General features: G+C 39.8%; 1 protein-coding gene across 3 annotated transcripts in view; it reads right to left on the reverse strand.

The window, feature by feature from the left end:
- Positions 1 to 20537, reverse strand: part of CRB1 (crumbs cell polarity complex component 1) — a 108397-nt gene that overhangs the window by 2846 nt on the left and 85014 nt on the right. Inside the window, exon 12 of one of the 3 annotated variants that reach the window (XM_035333574.1) lies at positions 7530 to 8728. The exons of 1 other annotated variant lie outside the window; for it this stretch is intronic. In XM_035333574.1, coding sequence (XP_035189465.1) covers positions 8642 to 8728 — 87 coding nt within the window. In that variant the 3' untranslated portion in view covers positions 7530 to 8641. Of the gene's footprint in view, positions 1 to 7529; positions 8811 to 20537 lie in introns of those variants that run through there. One more of the 3 variants, XM_035333573.1, reaches the window with a different exon arrangement.

Here is a 20537-nt window from a genome sequence, read left to right on the forward strand (position 1 = left end):
TGCTTCTTTTAAGAAAATAACCTGTTAATATAATACCACCTGTTTAGCAATGAGAAGGATTATGTGCTTAAAATGTTCAGCTGAATAATACATACAAACATCTGACATTTGGCCTGATCTGAGAATAGGCGACATGCTTATTTAACGATTTTGAAAATGTTAAAATGGCGAGGTAGAAATTAAAATGTCATTTTAAAATATTTGTATTTAACTTATCTGATTCAGTCCCTTTCTACATTTCCCCTTGGCATATTCGAACTGGGGGTCACGGTAGCAGTCTGACACTGTGGATACTTTGAACGATATCCTGAACACTGTTGGCATTTCAGCCTAATTAGTTGCATCCTATTTTGTGATTTGTCTTTGGTCCTTTGGGTTGCTGGCCAAGGATTTTTTTTAACCATTTTTTTTTTATGCTCATCATTGTTTCTCTTTAAATGTCAACAGACCAGTACTTGTGTAATTGTGTTTAGGTTTTTTTTCCCCTCTTATCTCTTTTCTCCCCAGTGTCAGAAAATTTGACAAACAATTTCTACATCTCAAGCAGGCTACACGAGAAAAATCTATCTCAGGACTGAGTGACAAACAGGGTCTGATCTAGTCAGTGCAGGTCTTGGGCGCAGCCACGCATTTTCCTGGCCAGCAGTCACCATTGCTGACAGTTTTGAACTGGGAAGATCTTTTTGTGAGCTGGTTTAATCATTTTTGCCAGCAATAAGCCACAACACAGAGTGCAATCTAGCCACAGGGCAGACCTGCATCTCTCTTGGGCTGACTTCTGAAGGAAAAAAAAACACTGATAGAGCCTCCCTCTCGCTGGGGTCATGTTGAACATTTTGTAGGTAGTCCTTGGGCAGCTTGCTCTGAAAGAAAATGCTTGGGCACCCGATGAGTTCAGGCTGTACAGCGAGGGCTTGTGCATTTAGGAATCAAAGTGTCAACCTGCCAATTTAAAGAGTCCTCACCGGACCTAATTGTGTGCCTGATGAAGCATTTTAGCATATGGAGTTGCAGGGGTCAACAAGACATGGGGTGCACTACCAGAAACTGAGGAAGAAAAGACATGCATCTGTTTGCTTTTCTGTTTTGTGGTAAGTTTTTGTCTGCTGTCACTTGGCTCTGAGCAGAGGTGACTCACTCTGGGCATTGCTTCAAGAAGCAGCACTGGGCAGTGGTACTGCAGGCAGCCTGAAAGGGGGGCTTGTGCTTTTTGCTCTGAACCCTGCAGCGGTCTGCAGGAGCACCTGGCTGCTCTCACACTGGCTCGCAGCACAGGCAGGGTGACCTGTCACTGCTGGGTGCACACCCACGTTCATTTCCCCATGGTTTCCTGCTTCTTGAGGAGATGATTAGAAGAGGCTAAAACTGCATTACTTCTGCAAGCTGTTTTACACTCGGAGCAAAAAATGCTACGTACAACTTCCCCAGGGATTTAGGCCTTTCTAAGAGTGTGCATTTAAGAATGCGAAATTGCTTAGTTTTGGCACGTGAAATGCTGTTAATGCGTTGTGCTGGTTGCGTGGAAGGCATTATTTATTTTGTGGGATGGAAAGCAGCTATTTAACCTGAGACTGCCCTGTGCTGCGACTGCCTGCATGTTGCAAACGTGCGGCGGTGCAAATAACAGCTGGCACAGGTGAGAAATGCTCAGCCCCAGCGGCTGCGTGGGATTAGGATTGCTGTGCAGAGCTGCCCTGTCGGTCTGCTCTCACTCCTCCGATGCCTACCTTGCTGTCACTGGTTTTGAATCTCTGCTGCAAAGTGAAGCTGAGCACAGGTGCCAAATGAAACTAAGTGGCTTTAAATTGGAAACACACATTTTTGTCATCGCTATTTATTACAATGCATGCCAATGAAAATTGCAGTTTTGCTGAAACTACAGGGGAAATCGGAAAGGTCATGCACAATATTGAGCTAAGAAAAATGTCATGCTTTAAACCGTACCACGAAGAGCATAAAAACAGATGAAGGCCTGTGAAGTTTTTCTCTGATCAAAAAAGATGATTTTAAGTCCTGATTTGGACATCGCAGTCTTGCTGGTGTCTTACCATTAGATGAATTGCTGGTAAATTGCTTTGTCAAACAACTTTGGGGAAAGAAAAATCTCAGCCTAATGAAAGCAGAACAGAAAAGCAACTTCCATGAAACCAAATGAAAGTATTAACAAAAGTTGCTCAAGCTGGTTAGGGTATGAAATTTCAATACATTTTCATTCCATAAATACAATCTGAAGGAGCCTATACCCAGAAAATCCACCACTGAAATGAGAACTCTGTTTGGCCTTCAGGACTCCACCTGTGCCTTGATTCATAATTTATGCTCTGACTTTTTGATGTGCAAGAGGCCTTCACACCTCACGGCATGCATTATAGATGGAGGCAGTTTAGGTTAAAACATGCTTTTACCGTGAGGCATAGGGTATCGCCCGTTCTCCACATCAAATTCATGTGTGCAATTTAAACAAGACCTTACTCTGCTCCCCATAAATATGCACCAGATGTATCTTTTATAAATGTTAGGTTTTGCAGCATCTTGACACATGCCAGTAGTTTGAAGCCTGTGCGTGCCTCATTGGGGCATGAAAGCCCATCCACTCATTCAGCTGTGATGTTTTGCAATAGGCAAAATTTTAGTGTTGTCAGCTACTCCCCGTTCAACTTTATTGACTTACAATGTCTAATCTGATGCTCAGGTTTTGAATTGTTTTCAGAGGTGTCAGTTTTCTTCATCTGTGAGGTGACTGAACTGAATAGGAAAAGGAGCTTTGCCAAAATTCTCCAGTCGGTGATTACTGACATTGTGTGACATTACAAATGTGAGGTTTGTCCTGCAATGAGACTTGCAGGAGACTCAGGGCTTAAGTTGTATGAAACAGCTCAGACAATTTTGGATGGAAAAAAGAATTCACTGTCTGCTATTAGGGGACAAGCTTTCTGTTATGGGCCTGTATTTTTTAAGATTGTTTTTAGGAGTGTATCAGCTATGTTCTTTATTTAAAGTTGTAACACGGGGGATGTTCATTATCAATTAGCATCTTCTTGAGCAATAATCAATAGCCAGACTTCACCACCACTGTGTTCATCTGCTGGAGAAGACAGAAAAGCAATGCTTTCCATTTCAAACCCTCAGGGCTAGGTTATGATGATAGTGTTAATTGCTTGGCAGAGAAAAGTTTTCTAGTGTCCAGTTACTAAAATAATGGCAAGGCATGCTTTTTGTTTGTTTGTTTGAGATGTTCTTTAAGGGTTGCTACTGATTTAAACTTCCTAGAGACCCTTGGCAAGCTTGAATTCTCCCACAATAACTCGTGCATTTGAACAATAAATGCACCTTCATTTAAACTTCTGAAAAATACAAAATTGTTCAGTTATTTATAGTTAGGAACAAGTAGTAGTGCTTAATGTAGCCCTGGAACAGAACGGAGGGATTGCAGCCATCACCAGCCTGGCTGGAGGGGAGCTTGCAGTGCAACAAGAAGCATTACCATCGCTGGATATGTCCAGGGGGATCCTTTCAGTTGCAGCTAGCTGCTGTCTTTGGGGCAATAAGAACCTTGGTTTCTGAGGTTATTGATCTTTATTGAAAAAGTAACAGATAAACTGTTGGAGTGAGCAGAACGCACCTTGTGAAAATGGGAACTTGCATTAAGTCAAGAAAATTCTTGCTGCTCTGCCATTTTTCTGTCTACACTTGTCCACAGTGCTGGAAAGTGTGCAGTAATGTGAAAAGCAGAGCATGAGATTCTTGGCTTGTATAAATTAGCTGCACCGAAGCTGTATTGATTCATGCCACCGTGGGATGTGGCACAGGACCTCTCCTTTGGATGAGCACAGTACCATCGATGGGTGCAGACGTTGGAGGATGCAGCAGGTTACTGTGCAGGTTGCTGTGCACAAAGCACTTCCAACTTATTTCCACATATGGAAAATGTTCCTCCATCACTCGATTCTAAACAGCAAATCTGACTTTTTAAGCTGCATATATAGTTCTGGCATGAGGATGATTTCCTTTGTAAAGGAAATAATGAAACAGTCTCATAAAGCAACAAATGTAACTTGCATGTGGCTCAATATAATCCTTATTTATTGGTCATTTTGATATTTACACAGCAAAATAGTAACATGAATATACCAACTAAGCTATAAACACACCATGTATATACAGAGAGGGAGCGGTTAATTTTACATAAGGTGGAGAAGGCACATTATGCAATGATACACCATGATCACTTTGAGCTGGCAGAATTCTGGCCACAATATTTATATTCTGGCTAACGTAAATTCTCCTGTTACTGTCAGAAGGCTCTCTCTGCTGCTTTGCAAGCTGGATACCACCTCTTTCCATGGGAAAAGGGGAGTAAGGTGCTTCATCCTTCCCATGCTTCTGTGCATCTTCAGAGGGATCAGACAGAGAAAGTCGTGTGCTCTACCTTAGCACCTTATCCTTTGTACAAGACTGTTAGAAGTGAAGAAGAAGTTCAAATGTGTAAGGCTTGGGAGCATATTACATGTTAGTTCCTTGAATGGGTAGGCTGCAAGTGATTGTGAACAAATTATTTTACTTTTGGCTTTAAAGTCGAATGAGGAGATAGCAAATACATTTTCAAAATATTTTAGGTCTTCTGTGTGGAGACATACATTCTCTTCACAGCAGTTATATTATTGCTCTTTGAATGCCTGTGCTTCTCTACATATTCTGTTATATCCCTGGGCTGAGAAGCAGTACATGGCTTGGCATTTGCTCTATCAGTCCTAATCCTTGGCTTAAATTTTAGTAAAGATGGTATTTTACTCTGTATAATGTATTCCCCTTTGTTTTAACTGTTGTTCCTTGGCTGAGATATGGCCTGAAAGGCCATATTGCTACAGCATGTTAAATAGCTTTTAAATATTTAAATAAAAATTTTAAAAAATTTAAATAGCCACAGCTTTGGGCTTTTCTATGCTTCTCCAGGCTGCTATGGAGCTTTGCCAGCTGCAGAGTCTGACTCCCTGCCTTCTTTGGATGTTGTTTCGTTAATTCAGCTTTGGTCCTTTTCTTGTATGTTTCTTTTAAGATTGTAAGTAGGGTTTAAAATATTTCACATTCTAATTTCTATTTGCAATAAAACTCCCTCCCTCCAAGTTACCCTCCACCGATCTGCCTCAGTAGGCAATTCCCATGCCCTGACTCACCACTGTCCTCTTTTCCGTGGCCTCGCTGTTATGAACACCGTGCTTCACCCTCACTGCATTTGTAAGATTGCAATCCAGCTTTTACCTGCACCTTCCTCAAGCGTCGTCTGCTTTCATTCCCTTTTCTCCCCTTACTTTTGTGTGAGTTTTCACCACTCCTATTTTTTCTCTGCTGAGACAGACAGCAGTCACTTCTGATTTATTCTAATCCTAGTTTAAAGGCTTTTCCCCTGCCTTCTGTCTCCCTGACTTACCTTCTACAAACCACACTCATGTTTCACCATGAGAATTTTCCCTTTCATGTGCTTTTATGGGTGTCTTTTTAATGCTTTAGTAGCATATTCCTCCAGAGCTCTGTTTGGTCTGTATGAAAACTCTTCAGGCTTTCATCTCCTGTCTCTTCCTTTTTCTGTACCCATTGCTAGATATCTTTCTCAGCCCTACAGATTCTCTGCGTGACAACACTTTCTTGGATGTTTTATTACAGATTGTTTTCCCACTGTCTCCAAAATTTCATCCAGAAAGTCGAATCACTGAGCAGAACAGAAAATGAGTTTCCAGCCACTTCCTTATTCTTGCTGTGTCTTTCACTGTGAACAATAACGCTTTCCTTCAGGTTACTTCTCCATGCAAACCGACCTCCATCTTCAGGTGCTTTCTCTCTTTTGTCCTTTTTCTTTGAATCATATAACAATTTAGGCTGGAAGGAGCCTCTTGAGGTCATCTACTCCAACCTCCTGCTCAAAGAAGGGTTGACTTCAAAGTTAGATCTTTATTACCTCCTTCTGCTGCTTTTTCTGAATTTACTTTATTTCTATTTTTCTTTCTCCTTCTACATTATTCACTGGGATCTTTACTTTTTTTTTTTTTTTTTTTTTTTTTTTTTTTCCTCTTTCTTCTCCTTTTAGCTTATACAACCATTATCACTGAGCAGAAATGCAGGAACATAAAGCAGGTGTGTGGAAGCATCTTCTCTGCATCTGCATTACTAGTTCACAGCCACTGCTGCTCCTTGCTCCCAGTTCCAATTCCTGCTTCTAGATTCCCCCTCATTTTCAAAACTCTCTGTCCCCAGGTCCTTCCCCGCCTGCAGCCTTCCAGCTCCTCTTGTCCACTTACCTCTTGCTTGCCCACTTGTTCTCGCACATTACCATCTTTGCCATCTCTGCCTAGAGAGCTGCCTTGTCTTTGGGTCTCAGTTTTTTCAGTGAGCTGCATGCCACATGTGGAGGAATCTGCACAAAGCACACCTCTGTCATGGCTCACCCTCACACACTGGTCTTTGCAGTCTCACTTGCTGAGCATTATCTACCTCAAACTGTACACTCTGAAAATCAGCCTCTTCTTTTTTTCACATATGCATGTGTTTCAAGGAGTGATCGTGCCAAACAAACTTTATAGTATTCTTTATTATGACTTGGCAGTGTCTCACAGGGCAAGTGCTGGACTGAACTAAGAGTTTCAATTATTACATAATGCCGTGATTCAAAAAGATCTGCCCTGAATCTCTATCTCTTACTGCCATGTTTTTGGTAACTTTTTTCTTTCTTTCCTTATTGCCATTTGAGCTCTGGATTTAAACTGCAGCTTTGCAATGATTGCATTTAAATTCATAGGCTTCAGAAGCAAAGCTGCAAACTGCATTTGTGTTGTTACTGCATTATGCTTACCTAAAATTCTGCTCCTTTAACTCAGTTTGAATCCTACCATTAACTCCCATCTACTGTAGTGCCTTATTTTGAAAAATATCTGTAAGGACTTCAAAAATAAAGAGAATGTGCCTGCTATCAGAATTACTGCTAATCATCTAACAAGGAAGTAAGTGTGAGTGACATGAGTGACATCGATCTTCAGTAATCCCTTAAGGGAATCGTTGAAAATAAATTACGTATTGATCATTAGTTAAAATGATCACTTAAACACTTGGATACTGAGTGTGTGTGCTCTATAATACAACTCCTGGAATAACCATGGGAAGTTGGATGTGTGTATCTGGGATATTTCACAACCACAGGAACAGATCATCTGAGCTGCAAGAAAAAGAAACCACCACCATGAACTTTCCATTCTGTTGCCTCTTTATTGGAGGCTCAGTTTCTGTGGGAGCAATGAGTTTGTGCTTTAATTTTGTCACTATGTGTGAAAATCAGCTGAATAAGTTAGTGCTAAAATTTGCCCCGACAGTTAAAAAAAAAATAAAAAAATTGACCTGGGTCTATTTTTGGAATATCTTTGCCTTCTGTAAGAAAGATCATTAAATGGGCTTGAAGATTTTCAAATATCTCTTTCATTACAATAGTTTTCCAAAGTTTTCCAGTTATTCCATTCCCTTCTACACATTTATGTTTATATTTCTTTTTTTTTTGGCAAGTAGTTGCAATAATTTTCCCACTGAGGAATACAGTGATATTATCCCTGTTTCAAAAGAGGAAAATGCGGATACAAAAAAATAATTTGCCTGTGCCTATATGGATGTCTGAACTCCAGGACTGTTGAGATGCTCTTTCATTATTTCCAAGCCAGTGCTCCTGCCTTCCTGGTATTTTCCATGAGCATTGAGAAACATTTTTAAGCATGCTTGTCATTTTGGCAGCCAATATATATTGGCAATGGGAAAGACATTACCATTGGGTAAAATCATAATGAGAAAATGGTGGTAGTATGGATGTGCAGAATTTGTTTAGGATGTTTTATTGTCATGTCTGCTAAAAGGTCAGGTTGTGTCTGCTGGGTATTTCAGGACATAGTTGCTTATATTCAGAGAAATGCATGCATTTGTTGGAGGTGGAAAGTGAAATTATTTTCAGTAGAAAATGAAGAGGCTTCAGAGAAAATGCAAGAACTGGAGGAAAGAAAACCAATTAAATTTGAAACATTTATTTTGGAGAGTTTTTGCACAGCTTCCTTTTAATCCCTGATTAACAGATGAAAGTAGATATGCTGAGACACAGCTCTAGTATTAAACCCTTTGATAACAGAATTAGAAGTCTATGGTGCAGGGTTATTTGATTTGTCTTCATTGCTTTCTGCAGCAGTGATTGCTAGGCAGGCAAAGGAAAACACAAACGAGATGTGTTTTGTTACTTGTGTTGTGTCTGAGACAGGCACTTAGAAGTATCCCAGAAACCATTACTGTCTGTAATGCCTACTGCTGATTACCAAGGCTGAAGTTTCCAGTGCAAATAAAAATTGTCCTTGGACAATTTGATCCAAAACGGTGATAAAGAGCAGTGGTTCGTGTAAATGCTAGGAGATGTTTAGTATTTTTGAAATTAAAAGGAAAATATTGAAAATATTGAAGCCCAAAGTCATTGTAATCTTTGTAGCAGGTGTTCCCGGTATCAGAATGCAAATGAACATATCTAACATATGTACACAGTCCCCATTCAGCTGTCTTCCAGGGTGGAGGAGAGCCTTCCTCTAAATCAGTCTTTCCATCGGCGGTGGCTGCACCATGTTCCACATCTCTACGCGGGAGCCCTCCTTCTCCTGCCGGCTGGGGCTGTAGGTCCCTTGTGTCGCCCGTTTATTGGCAGCAATGACTGAAACCACAACTGCCAAGAAGAGGATCAATAACAAGGCCAGCATTACTGAGCCAATGGAGGTGAATATGTTCGAGATCAAGTCAGTTGTCAACTGGAAGGATTGAAATAATTGCAATATAATTTATGTCAAGAGAATACAGAGATACACTTGAGCTACCATGGAAGGAAAACTAAAAATCCTTCTATGGACAGGACTTTGCCAAAAGGACATACTGCTGAAGCACCATTATTTTGGAAGAGAAGTAAATTACCCCCTCCAGAGTTTGCTCATTGGACTCTTTAGAAAATTGCACACTCACTGCTGGGTATTAACACACGAGGCAGAGCTGGATGAATTTCATGTAATGACACTTTTAATTTGGCCACTTCCTTTCTGCTTGAAAATAGCCTGTCAGCTAATGCTTCTTGGACTGTAGTGGTAATTCAGCAATTATTTGCTTAATCACTTTAATAATAATTCATTTTCTTTAATTTTGTTGTGAACATGTTATTGCTAGTCTTTGCTGCCCTGAGTTAAACGCGAGCTATTTTGACTGGCTCTATAGTCAGTCACATTTCTGTTTCTCTTGCTGGAAAAGTCAAGTTTCTGTGAATACTTGCATATAGAAAATTTGCTTACTGTAAATATTTGTAACTATTCTACAGACATTCCTGCCAGTATTTTTTCTACCAGCATGTTTGCAAGAAATAAGCATATAGAGACTGCGCATGAACACAACTGACATCTATTCAGTGAGAAATGAGTATCAGTATGTCTCACAAATGCTTTAAAATATTCATCCATCTCTTCTTCTACACATAAGCTTTGCAGCTTAATCTATAGAAACACAACCAGTACAGTATGGGATGAATGTAAGGATGCTATGACTTTCTTTCTGTTTTCATGCAGCAGTAGAAAATGTGATAATGTCAGAAGGCACAGTGCACATAAACAAATCTGCCAGTTAAAAAGCTTTAGACCAGGGAAATTTTAGAGTAGCTGAATGTTTTATACACATCTACGTATGTGGTTTTTGTATTTAAATGTTTTTTAAATGTTGTGAGGGTAGCTGATGAAGTGATGTGGATGCTGTGGAAATGTGGTCACTGCGGACAGAATGACCCTGGAAGGAACTGAACTTCTGGGCAGATTCTGCCATCCATCATTTTTTGATTTATATTACGAGTGGCAGATGAACTGCCATAGATGAGTGTGTGCTCAAGGGTGAGCTTTCAAATCCCAAAATATTTAGAAATGGAAAATAGCAGGTCAAAGCTAGGTTTCCCAGTTAGATACTGCATGTTACAGGATATTTTAGTGACCTGCTTACTCGTCATTTCTAAGGAAGTGCAGTTACGGTTCTGAGGATGACTGTGCATTCAGCAACGGATGCAGTGTGTTGTTTCTGTGGCAATGCCCTGTGTGCCATGCTTGGACTCACACTGCTCAGGTTGACAGTGCCAGGGGAAGAATGATAAAGCAATCCTGCCTTTTTTCTCTGCACCTCCATGCTGATGTGAAAGGTCCTGCTACAATAATAAAAGCAAGCTGGTCTCAGGCATTCTCTCTATGGGATGCATAACCTGATGGGGTATTATTGTCCTCTGTCTTTCATGCCTGTGTACAATTCCTGTGATTTTAAAAGTTTTTTGTTTGTTTTGTTTGTTTGTGTTTGTTTTTTTGTTTGTTTGTTTTCCAATAGAAATAATCCAGTGCAAGTGACAGCCCATATGAGTCCAACCCTAAAATAAGGTGACATGAAACATGTTGGTCTTTTAAATTGTAGGATTGGGAATAGGAATGTCATTTCATCTGGAGATGTGTTTCAGATATGTTTGAGATCTGAGTTTTTCCCTGCACTCTTAGACTCAAGGAGAGTCGATGGAAGGACCTGATGTCTCAGAAAGACTGCAAATTTTTAATGCAATTTTTGTTCTCAAAAGCTGTTTATTATTTTCATTTTCTGCTCAGGGATATTGAGGAACAAGATAGTCTCGGCCAACCCTCATTCTGGGGTTGAACCTGATGGTGGTGAAAGAAACGTACTACCATAAGCTGATGGATGGTATTATGTTGTATTCTACATGTGAACTTTCTGAAATTATTTTTCCATTTTCTTGTCCATACTTTTTTACTTTCTGCTGTAAGTATGTCTGTATCTATGGAGACATTTTTTATTTATGATATCTTTCAAATTGCACTTTCTTAAGGGTAAGTTTAATGCAGAGGAGTTGGGGAGAAAAAAATAACTGTAAATTGTTAGAATGCAATCAAATATCTAGACCTCATTCTCAGGTTGAAATCTTTATAAAAGGATTTTTTTTTTTTTTCCAATAGCTGCTTATTAGAGAAACCTTATTGATATCGCATTGCAGCAATCCACTAGACATTTTGCTGCAATTCTCATTTCTGTTTAATAGCATTTATGGTGAGAGAAGATCATTGCATTTGGTTTGGTCTACCAGTGACCTGAACTTCAAGAAATACTGAAAATTGCCCATATTGCCTGTATCTGGGTTGGACAAAATACTTCCTTTTGAGCCAGTATGTTTAAAAAAACAAGTTACCTCACTGATTAAAATCTATTGAGCTCTTTTTTCTTTTCCTTTTTTTTTTTTTTTTTCCATGATCAGATGATACATAGTCTAACTTTAATTCTGCTTTTATATTGCTTCTAATTTCTAAATATGAAAAAAATGGTCTTTATGCATTCAGTTGGCTGAATTTCCTATTAACCACAAAAATCTACTCTCCCTTGTACTGTCCCTTGCTTCATCAGCCCACAGATCACTGCCCAAGTCTTACGATGTAGGTAGCCCCCTTAGCAGAAGCAGTGAATTGATAGCAGAATTGCCAGAAGGCTCTGCAGTCTGGTCCCATCAAAATCAACTGCTTCTTTTATAACTGATGGCTGAACAGTTCAATTAATTTGGAAAATGAACTGGCTGATCTGGAAAAAGCATCAGAAAAGTTCTGTCTCTGATCATCTCTGTGTCTTTTCCTCACAGTATTTGGTGGTGATGATACTGAACTAATCGTAACTGGTGATCCCAAAGAGAAAAAAAAGCATTGCGCAGCATTTTCAGAAACATATTGCTGCCAAAACAAGACCACCTGAGGGCTCTTCCCATCTTGAACGAGCCTTGCTAGAAGGTAAACAGTTGTGAGAGTTCCACTGCCCCTAAAACATAGTAGCTGTTGTTAAAAGCTGTATCCTTACTGGTAATGGGTGCTGATGGCGAGATGATGTGTCATGGTAATACAAACAAAATGAAGTTGGCTAAAATTAGAAGGTCAAACTGCTTCTCTCTAAGATGTTTTACATAGCATGTTCTATTTACGTGTCTTTGGATGTCAGCCAGAGCAAGGTTATTTGGTTATATTGCCCAAACTTATTTGGGCAAAATTAAAATAAAAAATAGTAATAACTAAAGGAAAATATTCTTGAACAAAGTCTTCATGTAGTGAATAGTTTTATCTGCAAAGACAGAAGTAAATGCAGGATTCTATTTTATTTATTTATTTTTTTTGAAACAAGGTCTTTTGACTTTTCACTTCTGATTTTATGTTAAAATATTATTTTAAAAAAAAAAAGTTTATTTAAAATATTTAGATAAAATTATGAATAGAAGTTTTTCTTTTCATTTGGTTGTAGACTAACTGTTCAGCCTTGGTTCCTTGATTTGCTCTGTAGATGAACAGTTTGGGTCATGAATGCCCAGGTCACGAGTCAAAGCTCGGTAGCACATAGCAGTCTTCTATATGTGTGGTTATCTTTAAACAAGATTTCTTCCAAACAGTTATTTTATGAGGAGAACATTAGAGATTTGCTATCTATGAATGTTTCCATGTGTGCCAAATGTCAAAGTCAAGTGGAACAGCACAAGGGAGCCAGGAAAATACAGAGGGCCTCTTCCTCTTGTGTATTTTACATCAGCATGACTTAGCTGATCTAATCCTGCTTTATGTCAGTACGGGGGATGAGAGTTACGGCCCCAGACACCAAGTGCTGAGCCAGAGCCAGGGAGAGAGGAGAGAGCTGTGGTGCCAGAGCAGCGATTGCTGCATGTGTGGGAGAGAAGTAGCACAAGCTGCTCGGGGCGCTGCTGCCTGGGCACGAGCTTTGCATGGGAAGCATGGCTTGGGCCACAGTCTTTAGGGTGTGAAAGCAATGGCATAATGCTCTCTGAAAGCAGATGCATGCCTTTTGCTGGGCATTAAGATTTAATCATCCTTCATTTCTGCACTCACATAGAAATATGCTGGATTCTGGATGCTTTGCAAGACAGAGACATCAACATAAGCTTTAAAATACAGGAATTGCCCAGCCCTGGAGAATTCCCTTCTCTGTCATGTGCGGTGCTTTCGGGGAATTCTGCAGCTGCTCGTGTGCACTAGAGCTTTCGCTGGTGAAGTCTCCAGATCTGGAGTCCTGACACCACTCATGAGGTTATCACTTCATTCCCAGTAAGAAAGTCTGATCCATGCCATCCAGATTTACTGCTCCCAAATCAAAACCATTTGCTAAAGTAATGAGGGATGATTGGCTTGAGTGGTACTAATCCACGTCAGAATTACTTTGAAAGGTTTGGGGGCATATAGGGATAATAATGAGCAGCCAAAGAGAAGCCGTTAGCATGATTAGAAAGCCCATAGATATGCTGAGTTTATTTCACTGAGGATTTATAACCATCTTATCAGCAAATTATCCCATTAAAAGTTGATTTCGAGTAAGAATCCCGGTGGTTCTAGAAGAAATCCAGTAAGTAATACGCAAATCAGTTCTAATGAGATGCACTGATAACCCCCAGCTTGTGGGACTACAGTTTATTTTCAACAGCAGCAAAGTGGCCATAAATCGATGGACCGACTTTGTTCCAATATAAGTACTTTAAATGAGTGGCCCATGTTTTTTTTCCACCTTCACAACCAAGCACCTACTGCTCTGCCTTGCACCATCTGTACAAAGTAGCTGCTCAGCCTGTGCTAAACACCAGCCACCAGGTTCCAGGAGCTGTGTGACCGAGTTGTTAGGCTGCAGATTTGAACCACTTGTCAACTATTTAGGACTCTTAAACAGAGCAGATTCATGTCCAGTTGAGACAAACCCCACACTGGCAATTGGAAATGACAAATTACTTTTAGATAAAAAAGGGAGAAATATTCTCCCTCTGACACCATGTCCCTTGAGAGGAGGCTGTCCTGTCATCCCACACCTATCTCTTTAGTCCACTGAAAATCTATCCGTACTGCATATAGAGTTGTAAATACTCTTGAATTTTCATTGATTGCCATTGTTGTTTCTTCCATCAGTCTCTGAGATACCTTCCTGCCATCCTCAGGAAAAGGCAGTCCCATTGCTGGAGTACCTGAATGAGACCCCCCCACGGCTTGTTTGTAGCTGCATGGACATTGCTGAAGACAAAACCACTTTGATATGTGGAGCACAGCCACAGTATAGACAGCACACCTTGAAGAAGAATGTTTGTAGGTTAGTAACCTTTTTTTTTGTCTGAATGTTTTCTTAAAACAAAACAAAAGAAAAACTCCATCTAGTACACATTTGTTTAAAAAACGTAGTTTGAATAGTTTGTCTTCATTGCAATATGACAGTTTGAGTGAATTCCTCCCTGGAAAATGTCAACTTTTAGTTGCCTGACAATTCGTCATGAAATCAAAGCAGAAACATAGAGAGAATTCATTTTAGCAGCTATAAATTGATCATCTGGATTGACCAGTTATAAATTAGAAAAATGCAATCTGTTTTATCAAGGAAAAATTACATCTCTAGTGCCCTGTGAGAAAATGAAGTAGTCAGAAACGATTGATATTTATGATTTAGCTGGGCTTGCAAGGATTTAAGTTCATTGTAAGAAATTCTGACAGCCTCCCTCCTGTCATGTGAAGTCTCACTGTTGTGACACTTCAGGAGGTAGCGAGGAAGTTTGTTCTATAGTTTGCTTTATAGTGGAGCAAGAAATTGGAAAGTAAAGGTGGTAGGTGGCTCTCCAAAATGTTCCAGCCGATTCCAAAGCAGACTTTGGTTAAAGCAAGGGTGTTATCCACATTGGCCTTGACCTTAGGTAGCCTCCTATTTACAATATTAGCTTTTTAGATGTAGCTTTTCAAACTCAAAAGCCTACTTTTATGAACTCATCTCTAACAGACAGACTATATATGGTAATTATTATGTCTTTAATACTTGCAGTATTGATGCCTGGTGTATAATGATGGTATTTAATAGGTCTGGGATGGTCTGTCTTAGGTAGAAGAAATAATACTTCTTTTTTCAGCACTATACTTTGTGAGCTCAGCCATGGACCCAAGAAAGCCCTTAAGTGCCTGAGTAGTGCCTTAAAATCTCCATTACAAATTTTGGTGGATCAGTGTCTTGCAGAACAGAGTATTAAATGCCTTTTCTCTCAGGCAGCTGAGTGTTGGTTACACACAGAGAAGTGATTTGGCTGGCAGTTTGGGAGGTAAGCTGTCGTTAAGCTGTGAGCTTTCAGAAGACTCCTTGATAGCATTTCTGCAGCAACTGCCAGCACTAATTTTTGTAAGAGTGCTCCATCTCTTTTTAAGATCATCTTGCTGGTGCAGCACAGAGTAAATGTGCAGCTCCAATGTGTTGTTATGAGATGCCTTTTAAAATTCTATTGACAGCCTCTGGTGTAGAAACTTAACCATCTGCTGCAATTTGAAAGGGTAAGAGAGAAAATCTATAGCTGGTTTAAATCCAGGCAAATCATGCTGAAGAGTTTGTCCCATAGCTGCTAAATTGCAGACTAGAAAAATAGTATGACAGTGTTTTAGTAAAGGTGTCAGTCTCTGGGGTGCAACATCCCTTTCCAGCTTGGGAAATACTTTGGGGTATCATATATAATTATTTTTGTACATGGCAACAGAGCAGTACATCAGGTGTTGTTTCTATGTAGGGGATATTTGCATTACAGCTTTGAGACAGCAGATTCTATATGAATAAATCTTGGTGATGGATTAAAGCCTTGCCAGGGAAGCTTCTCACAGGAAGGAATGGAAAATATTTAAAATCAAAAGACTATTGCTGAAAGCAGTAACTTTCTGTCATTGTCTGGCATCTAGCTGGTTTGAGTTTACTACATCCACATAGTTGCCACAGTAAAAATTACTCCTGAAAAGGGATTTGGAAGAATGCACAGTAGTGGCCTTTTGAGGACATCTGTGTCTGTTGTCATAGGAGAGTGAAGTAGGTGGAGGAGGTCAGTAGGTTAAACCCAAAAGCAGGAGGAGAAGAATAGGAGAAGATGCTACAGTGCTGAAGATGAGGGCAGGACAGTCCCTGAAGAAAAGAGCTGAAGAGAGATTCAGCAGACAGAATGGATTAAGTGAAATGATGAGAAAGAGGAATTAATTTCACAGTGGTTTTCTTCATTGATTGTGTAGGTGTGGAGCAGACCAGCATGTGAAGGATGATGTTGTAACATTGAAGATGGGGCTGATGAGAATGACAGTGTTTGGATAAGAGAACAGGACAGGAAATGACAACATATACTATCAGCAGCTGTGCCAAGAGTGGAACTAACCCATTTCTAATGAAAACTTCTGATTTTCTGAAATTTGCATGTTTTTTTCCCTCTTTCTCTTTGATTCTAGATTATTTATTTATTTATTTATTTATTCTGTGTTAGGTAACATGAAATATTTTGCTTAGGTGTGTTCAGTCTGGCAGCACAAACCCAATTTAAGCAAATACCTGCACATTGTTTCTCCACCCCAATATGTATCAGTGCACGTTGTTTTCACTATGCATGATTCAGTTGTGTTCTGTGTTATCAATTTCAGTTAACTTTAATGGATTTGTGGAATCTGAACTGAGGGCACCGAACTGGTTGCTCAGAACTCCTATTTGCAGCTCACAGCAGCTGAGGTAAAAGATCTCTTCCTCAGTGAGCAAAGTTAGTGGTAGATGATCTTTTATTTCTGAAATCAGACCTCTGAGATCAGCAGTAAGCTGGGGGGGCAGTAAGCTGGGGGGGGGCAGTAGTGTACAGTAAAGCAGAAACAGAATTAGGATTCCTGTTTTAGTTCATAATTGCCAGATACTTTTCATCCCTACTCCTCAGCTAAGCAGCTAAGCCTACAGTCTCCAAGACGTTCTTTGAAATTCATTGTCTTATTTGTGGTATCCCAGCCCATGGAAGGGAGGGTGGAAAGAGATGGTCTTTAAGGTCCCTTCCAACCCGAGCCATTCTATGATTCTACGATTTGGTGCTAAGCTTCTGCAAAACAGCCATGTGTTGCTACCTATAATTAATATTATGCTGTCAAGTGGTGATGAAGTAAGTAGCTACTTGACTGTTTCACACTGTCAGACAACAAGGTATCAAGTCAACAGTGAGCCTTTGTTGGGTGCAGCACTTAGATTGCAGCCATCTCCTGCTTCCAACTGTAAATATTAATGGTATAAGTTAGACCTTTATTGGCTACATAATACTTGTCTTAGCATGTTACATGACACTGTCACGTTACTTAGCTAATTATATTCCTAGATAAAAATTTGGAGTATGTTTTTATCCTACTAGGGTGGTTTTTTGTTTGTTTGTTTCTCTAGTAGAACGTTGATTACAGAGAACTGTCATCATTACATTTTAGATTCAAGAAAGACTTTGGAAGGGATGCAGACAGGGAAAGTGTGAATTAAATTCTTATAAAAATCTATAGACGTCTACATCAACAACTGCTCCTTGGAACACTATTTTAATCTTGATTCAGATGTTGGATTTGTCAGTGAACTTGCTGCTTCTTGTAGCTTTTTTTCCTTTAGTGTACTTCCATCTTGTTGATGGGAGCGTATGATGAGTCTGTCTCTACCCAAGAACCTTAACCCTGCTCTCAGGGATTCTTGGATCAAGTACTGCACACCTAGTATAATATCCAGCCATTTTACTGATAGTGCCAGCATTCAACAGGTTTGCATTTGAACAGGATTTGGATAAAGCTAAATCTAATAATTGTGGTGTGCTTTTTTGTTGTTGTTGTTTGTTTGTTTGTTTGTTTGTTTTTGTTTTTTGGATATCTGCTGAAGACGCAAGTGGTTTATGAAGTTTCTTCACATGTTATAGCCAGCACAGTACATGAGAAAAAGATCTCAAAAAATACATCAGATTACTCTTAACTTTCTACTCCATGCTTTTACCTTACTGCCACCTAAAGATAACTAACAGAAAATACATTGGAGTTTAGATCAGAGACATTTACTCTAACACTCAAGGAAGTAATGGGGGCCTTGTCATTGTCTGTCTTTTAAGAAGACTTCCTACACTTTCAAAAGGTTTTCTTGAAGCTCATACTTCTTAGACCAAAAAATAATCTGCTGACTCAGCTAAATGAATTTCTCTCTGCTCCTCCAAGGCAAGTCATTTTGAGTGTGAGTGCAACTCAGCTCCGTTTCTAGCCAGCTGATTATTTTGGATCTGTGGGCTCCTCAATACAGGCTGAAAGCAAGCATTTTGTACCGTCTGTAGAGTCAGGCCCAAAACCACCTTTACCTGCCACAAGCTATGACAACAGCCCTTTGCTGCAGTAGGTGTACCAGGGCTGTCTCACCCTGCCCTGCCTCTAACGCTCCCAACAAGAATGAGATCTAGGGAGGTCTCGCTTAGCACTTATCCCCAGCCTCCATCTTTGGCAGTCTGTCATTTGCTTGGTGTTTGTACAGCTGCTGTACGTGGAGGCAAGAAGTCATGAGCAAGAAGGATTAAGTTTGATAGCCCATATAGTGGATATTATAGAGCTGTTGCAGAGCAGGCATTTTTCCTATATAAGATTTCTTTTTGGAAGGGAGTATGACATTCTCTGTTGCTTAAACTGCAAGCACATTGCACTTGCACTGGTAATGAATAATTCGTAAGTATATATTATGGGCTTAGAGGCTGAACTGAGTCTAAACTCCCATTTCCACGTGAGCTGACCAGTTATCTGTTGTCCAAGCACTGGGCCATTGCTCCTTCCCAGGCGGGCCAGCCAGGCCCTCGCTCCCTGTGCCGCTGCCTGCGGGCTCAGCTCCGCACCCCGGGGGGATATTGTGGAGTGCTGAAGGCTCTTGCTGAGACCTGAAATACTCAGTGAAACTGAAAGGTTTTGGCTTGATCTCTCGTTACCTGTAACTGCTACAAAGCAATGATGACACATTTCTTTTAAGACAGCACGTGGCTACTTTCAGTTCCTCAGGCAGCAGGGACAGAGCAGGTGCCACTGTCCATCCTCATACACCTGAGCTTGTTCTGAATGCTCCAGTATTTTTATTTTAAGGCAGGGAATTAGCCATGCTCAGATATAAACAAAAGACATCTGACAGCTAGCAGGCTACAATTGTAGAATTAAACTAAGGATTTCCTCAGACTTCAGTACAGCTTTCTTATAGAAGTTATTGGTTTTGTCCTGAGTGTTAGAACAACCAGCAGTTTGTATAAATGAGATACTCAGGAGTCCCTTCCTAAACATTGTGATGAATGCCAATAAGAAGCCTGTTAAGTACTCAAGCAACCATCTTAAGGGAATGATTTTTACATGCTTTATTCAAACAGTGAAGTTTCCTTTTCATGTTAAAATATTGCATGGATAAAGTCTGTTGTAATTTAATCTATACTCAGATAAAATGGGTGTTGAATCTTTCTTTTTTGGAGTTTACTGGTATAGAATTAGTTAATCTTTAAACTACAATTCATAGTTTATTAAGTCCAGGATGCTGAAACTAAGTTCAGTTTAATAATGCTGAGCAGCTATAAAAAGATAATACAGTAATCTTATTTTAAAAATATATTTTACCTGAGGAAAGTAATTGCCAAACAGGCAGTTGTTATCATACAGTGCTTACGGGATCCTCATCTTAACACTAGCACTTTCCCCCTACTATTTCAGTATTCAGTACATGCTGTAAACCTAAGGCCAGATTCCAGAACAAGAAAGGTAGCGCTTCAGTCTGCTGTAGAGGATTTCTAGTAATTATAGATGTTTTCTTAATGGCTCCAACTTGAGTTAACTTTTTTTCCCATTCAAAATGATCTTTTTACTTATAAAGAGCCATATAGCCTTGCCTTAGCCAGAAGCTGAATAAAGCACAAAAGGCTGCGTGTGGAGAGCCATGGCCGACAGGACAAGGCAAACAAGAACCATGTGGTTCTTGGTGTGGGCCATGGGTTGAAACGTATCTGTGTGGAGAGCTCAGGTCACTTAAATTCCTTCCTCCATAAGAATGCAACAGTCATCAGAAATTGAGATACCTGTGAAATCAAGCAACTCATATATAATTTTGGCAGAAGTGTCATACATTAGCATTTTCTTTTGGAAGACTACTTCTGTTTTTTTTTGTTGTTGTTGTTTGTTTGTTTGTTTGTTTGTTTGTTTTAATCAGGGATTTGGGGAGAGGATGAAAAATGTTATCATGAGCTAGGGATTTTCAACTCAAAACTTTCTCAAGCTGAAATACATTATTTCAGGGTGCTGGGTCCAGGCTAGATGTGCTCTGGCCAGCGAGTGCATCAGGCCTGAAAGTTTCTCTAGAGGAGTGAAGGTAGCTGGGTACTGAATGGGAATATTTCCATGCTATTTCCATGTAGAGAAGTTCATCATTTCAGAGAGCATTGCTTCATAGCAGGTTATACAAATAACGGTTAGTTTATATTTTCATTTCACAAATAGATACAGTAGACTCCAAACTGCTTACATGCTTGAGAATCTCCAGAATCCCTACTATAGCATTTCACAGGGTCTACCAATAACCAAAGCTGTCTGCAGCAGTGAAAAATCTGCTTGAGCTAAATAATTACAAAGGTTTGTAAAGGACATAGCTGCTGAGTC

The sequence above is a fragment of the Oxyura jamaicensis genome, chromosome 8, assembly GCF_011077185.1.
Source record: "Oxyura jamaicensis isolate SHBP4307 breed ruddy duck chromosome 8, BPBGC_Ojam_1.0, whole genome shotgun sequence".
In the NCBI taxonomy this organism is placed as follows: Eukaryota; Metazoa; Chordata; class Aves; order Anseriformes; family Anatidae; genus Oxyura; species Oxyura jamaicensis.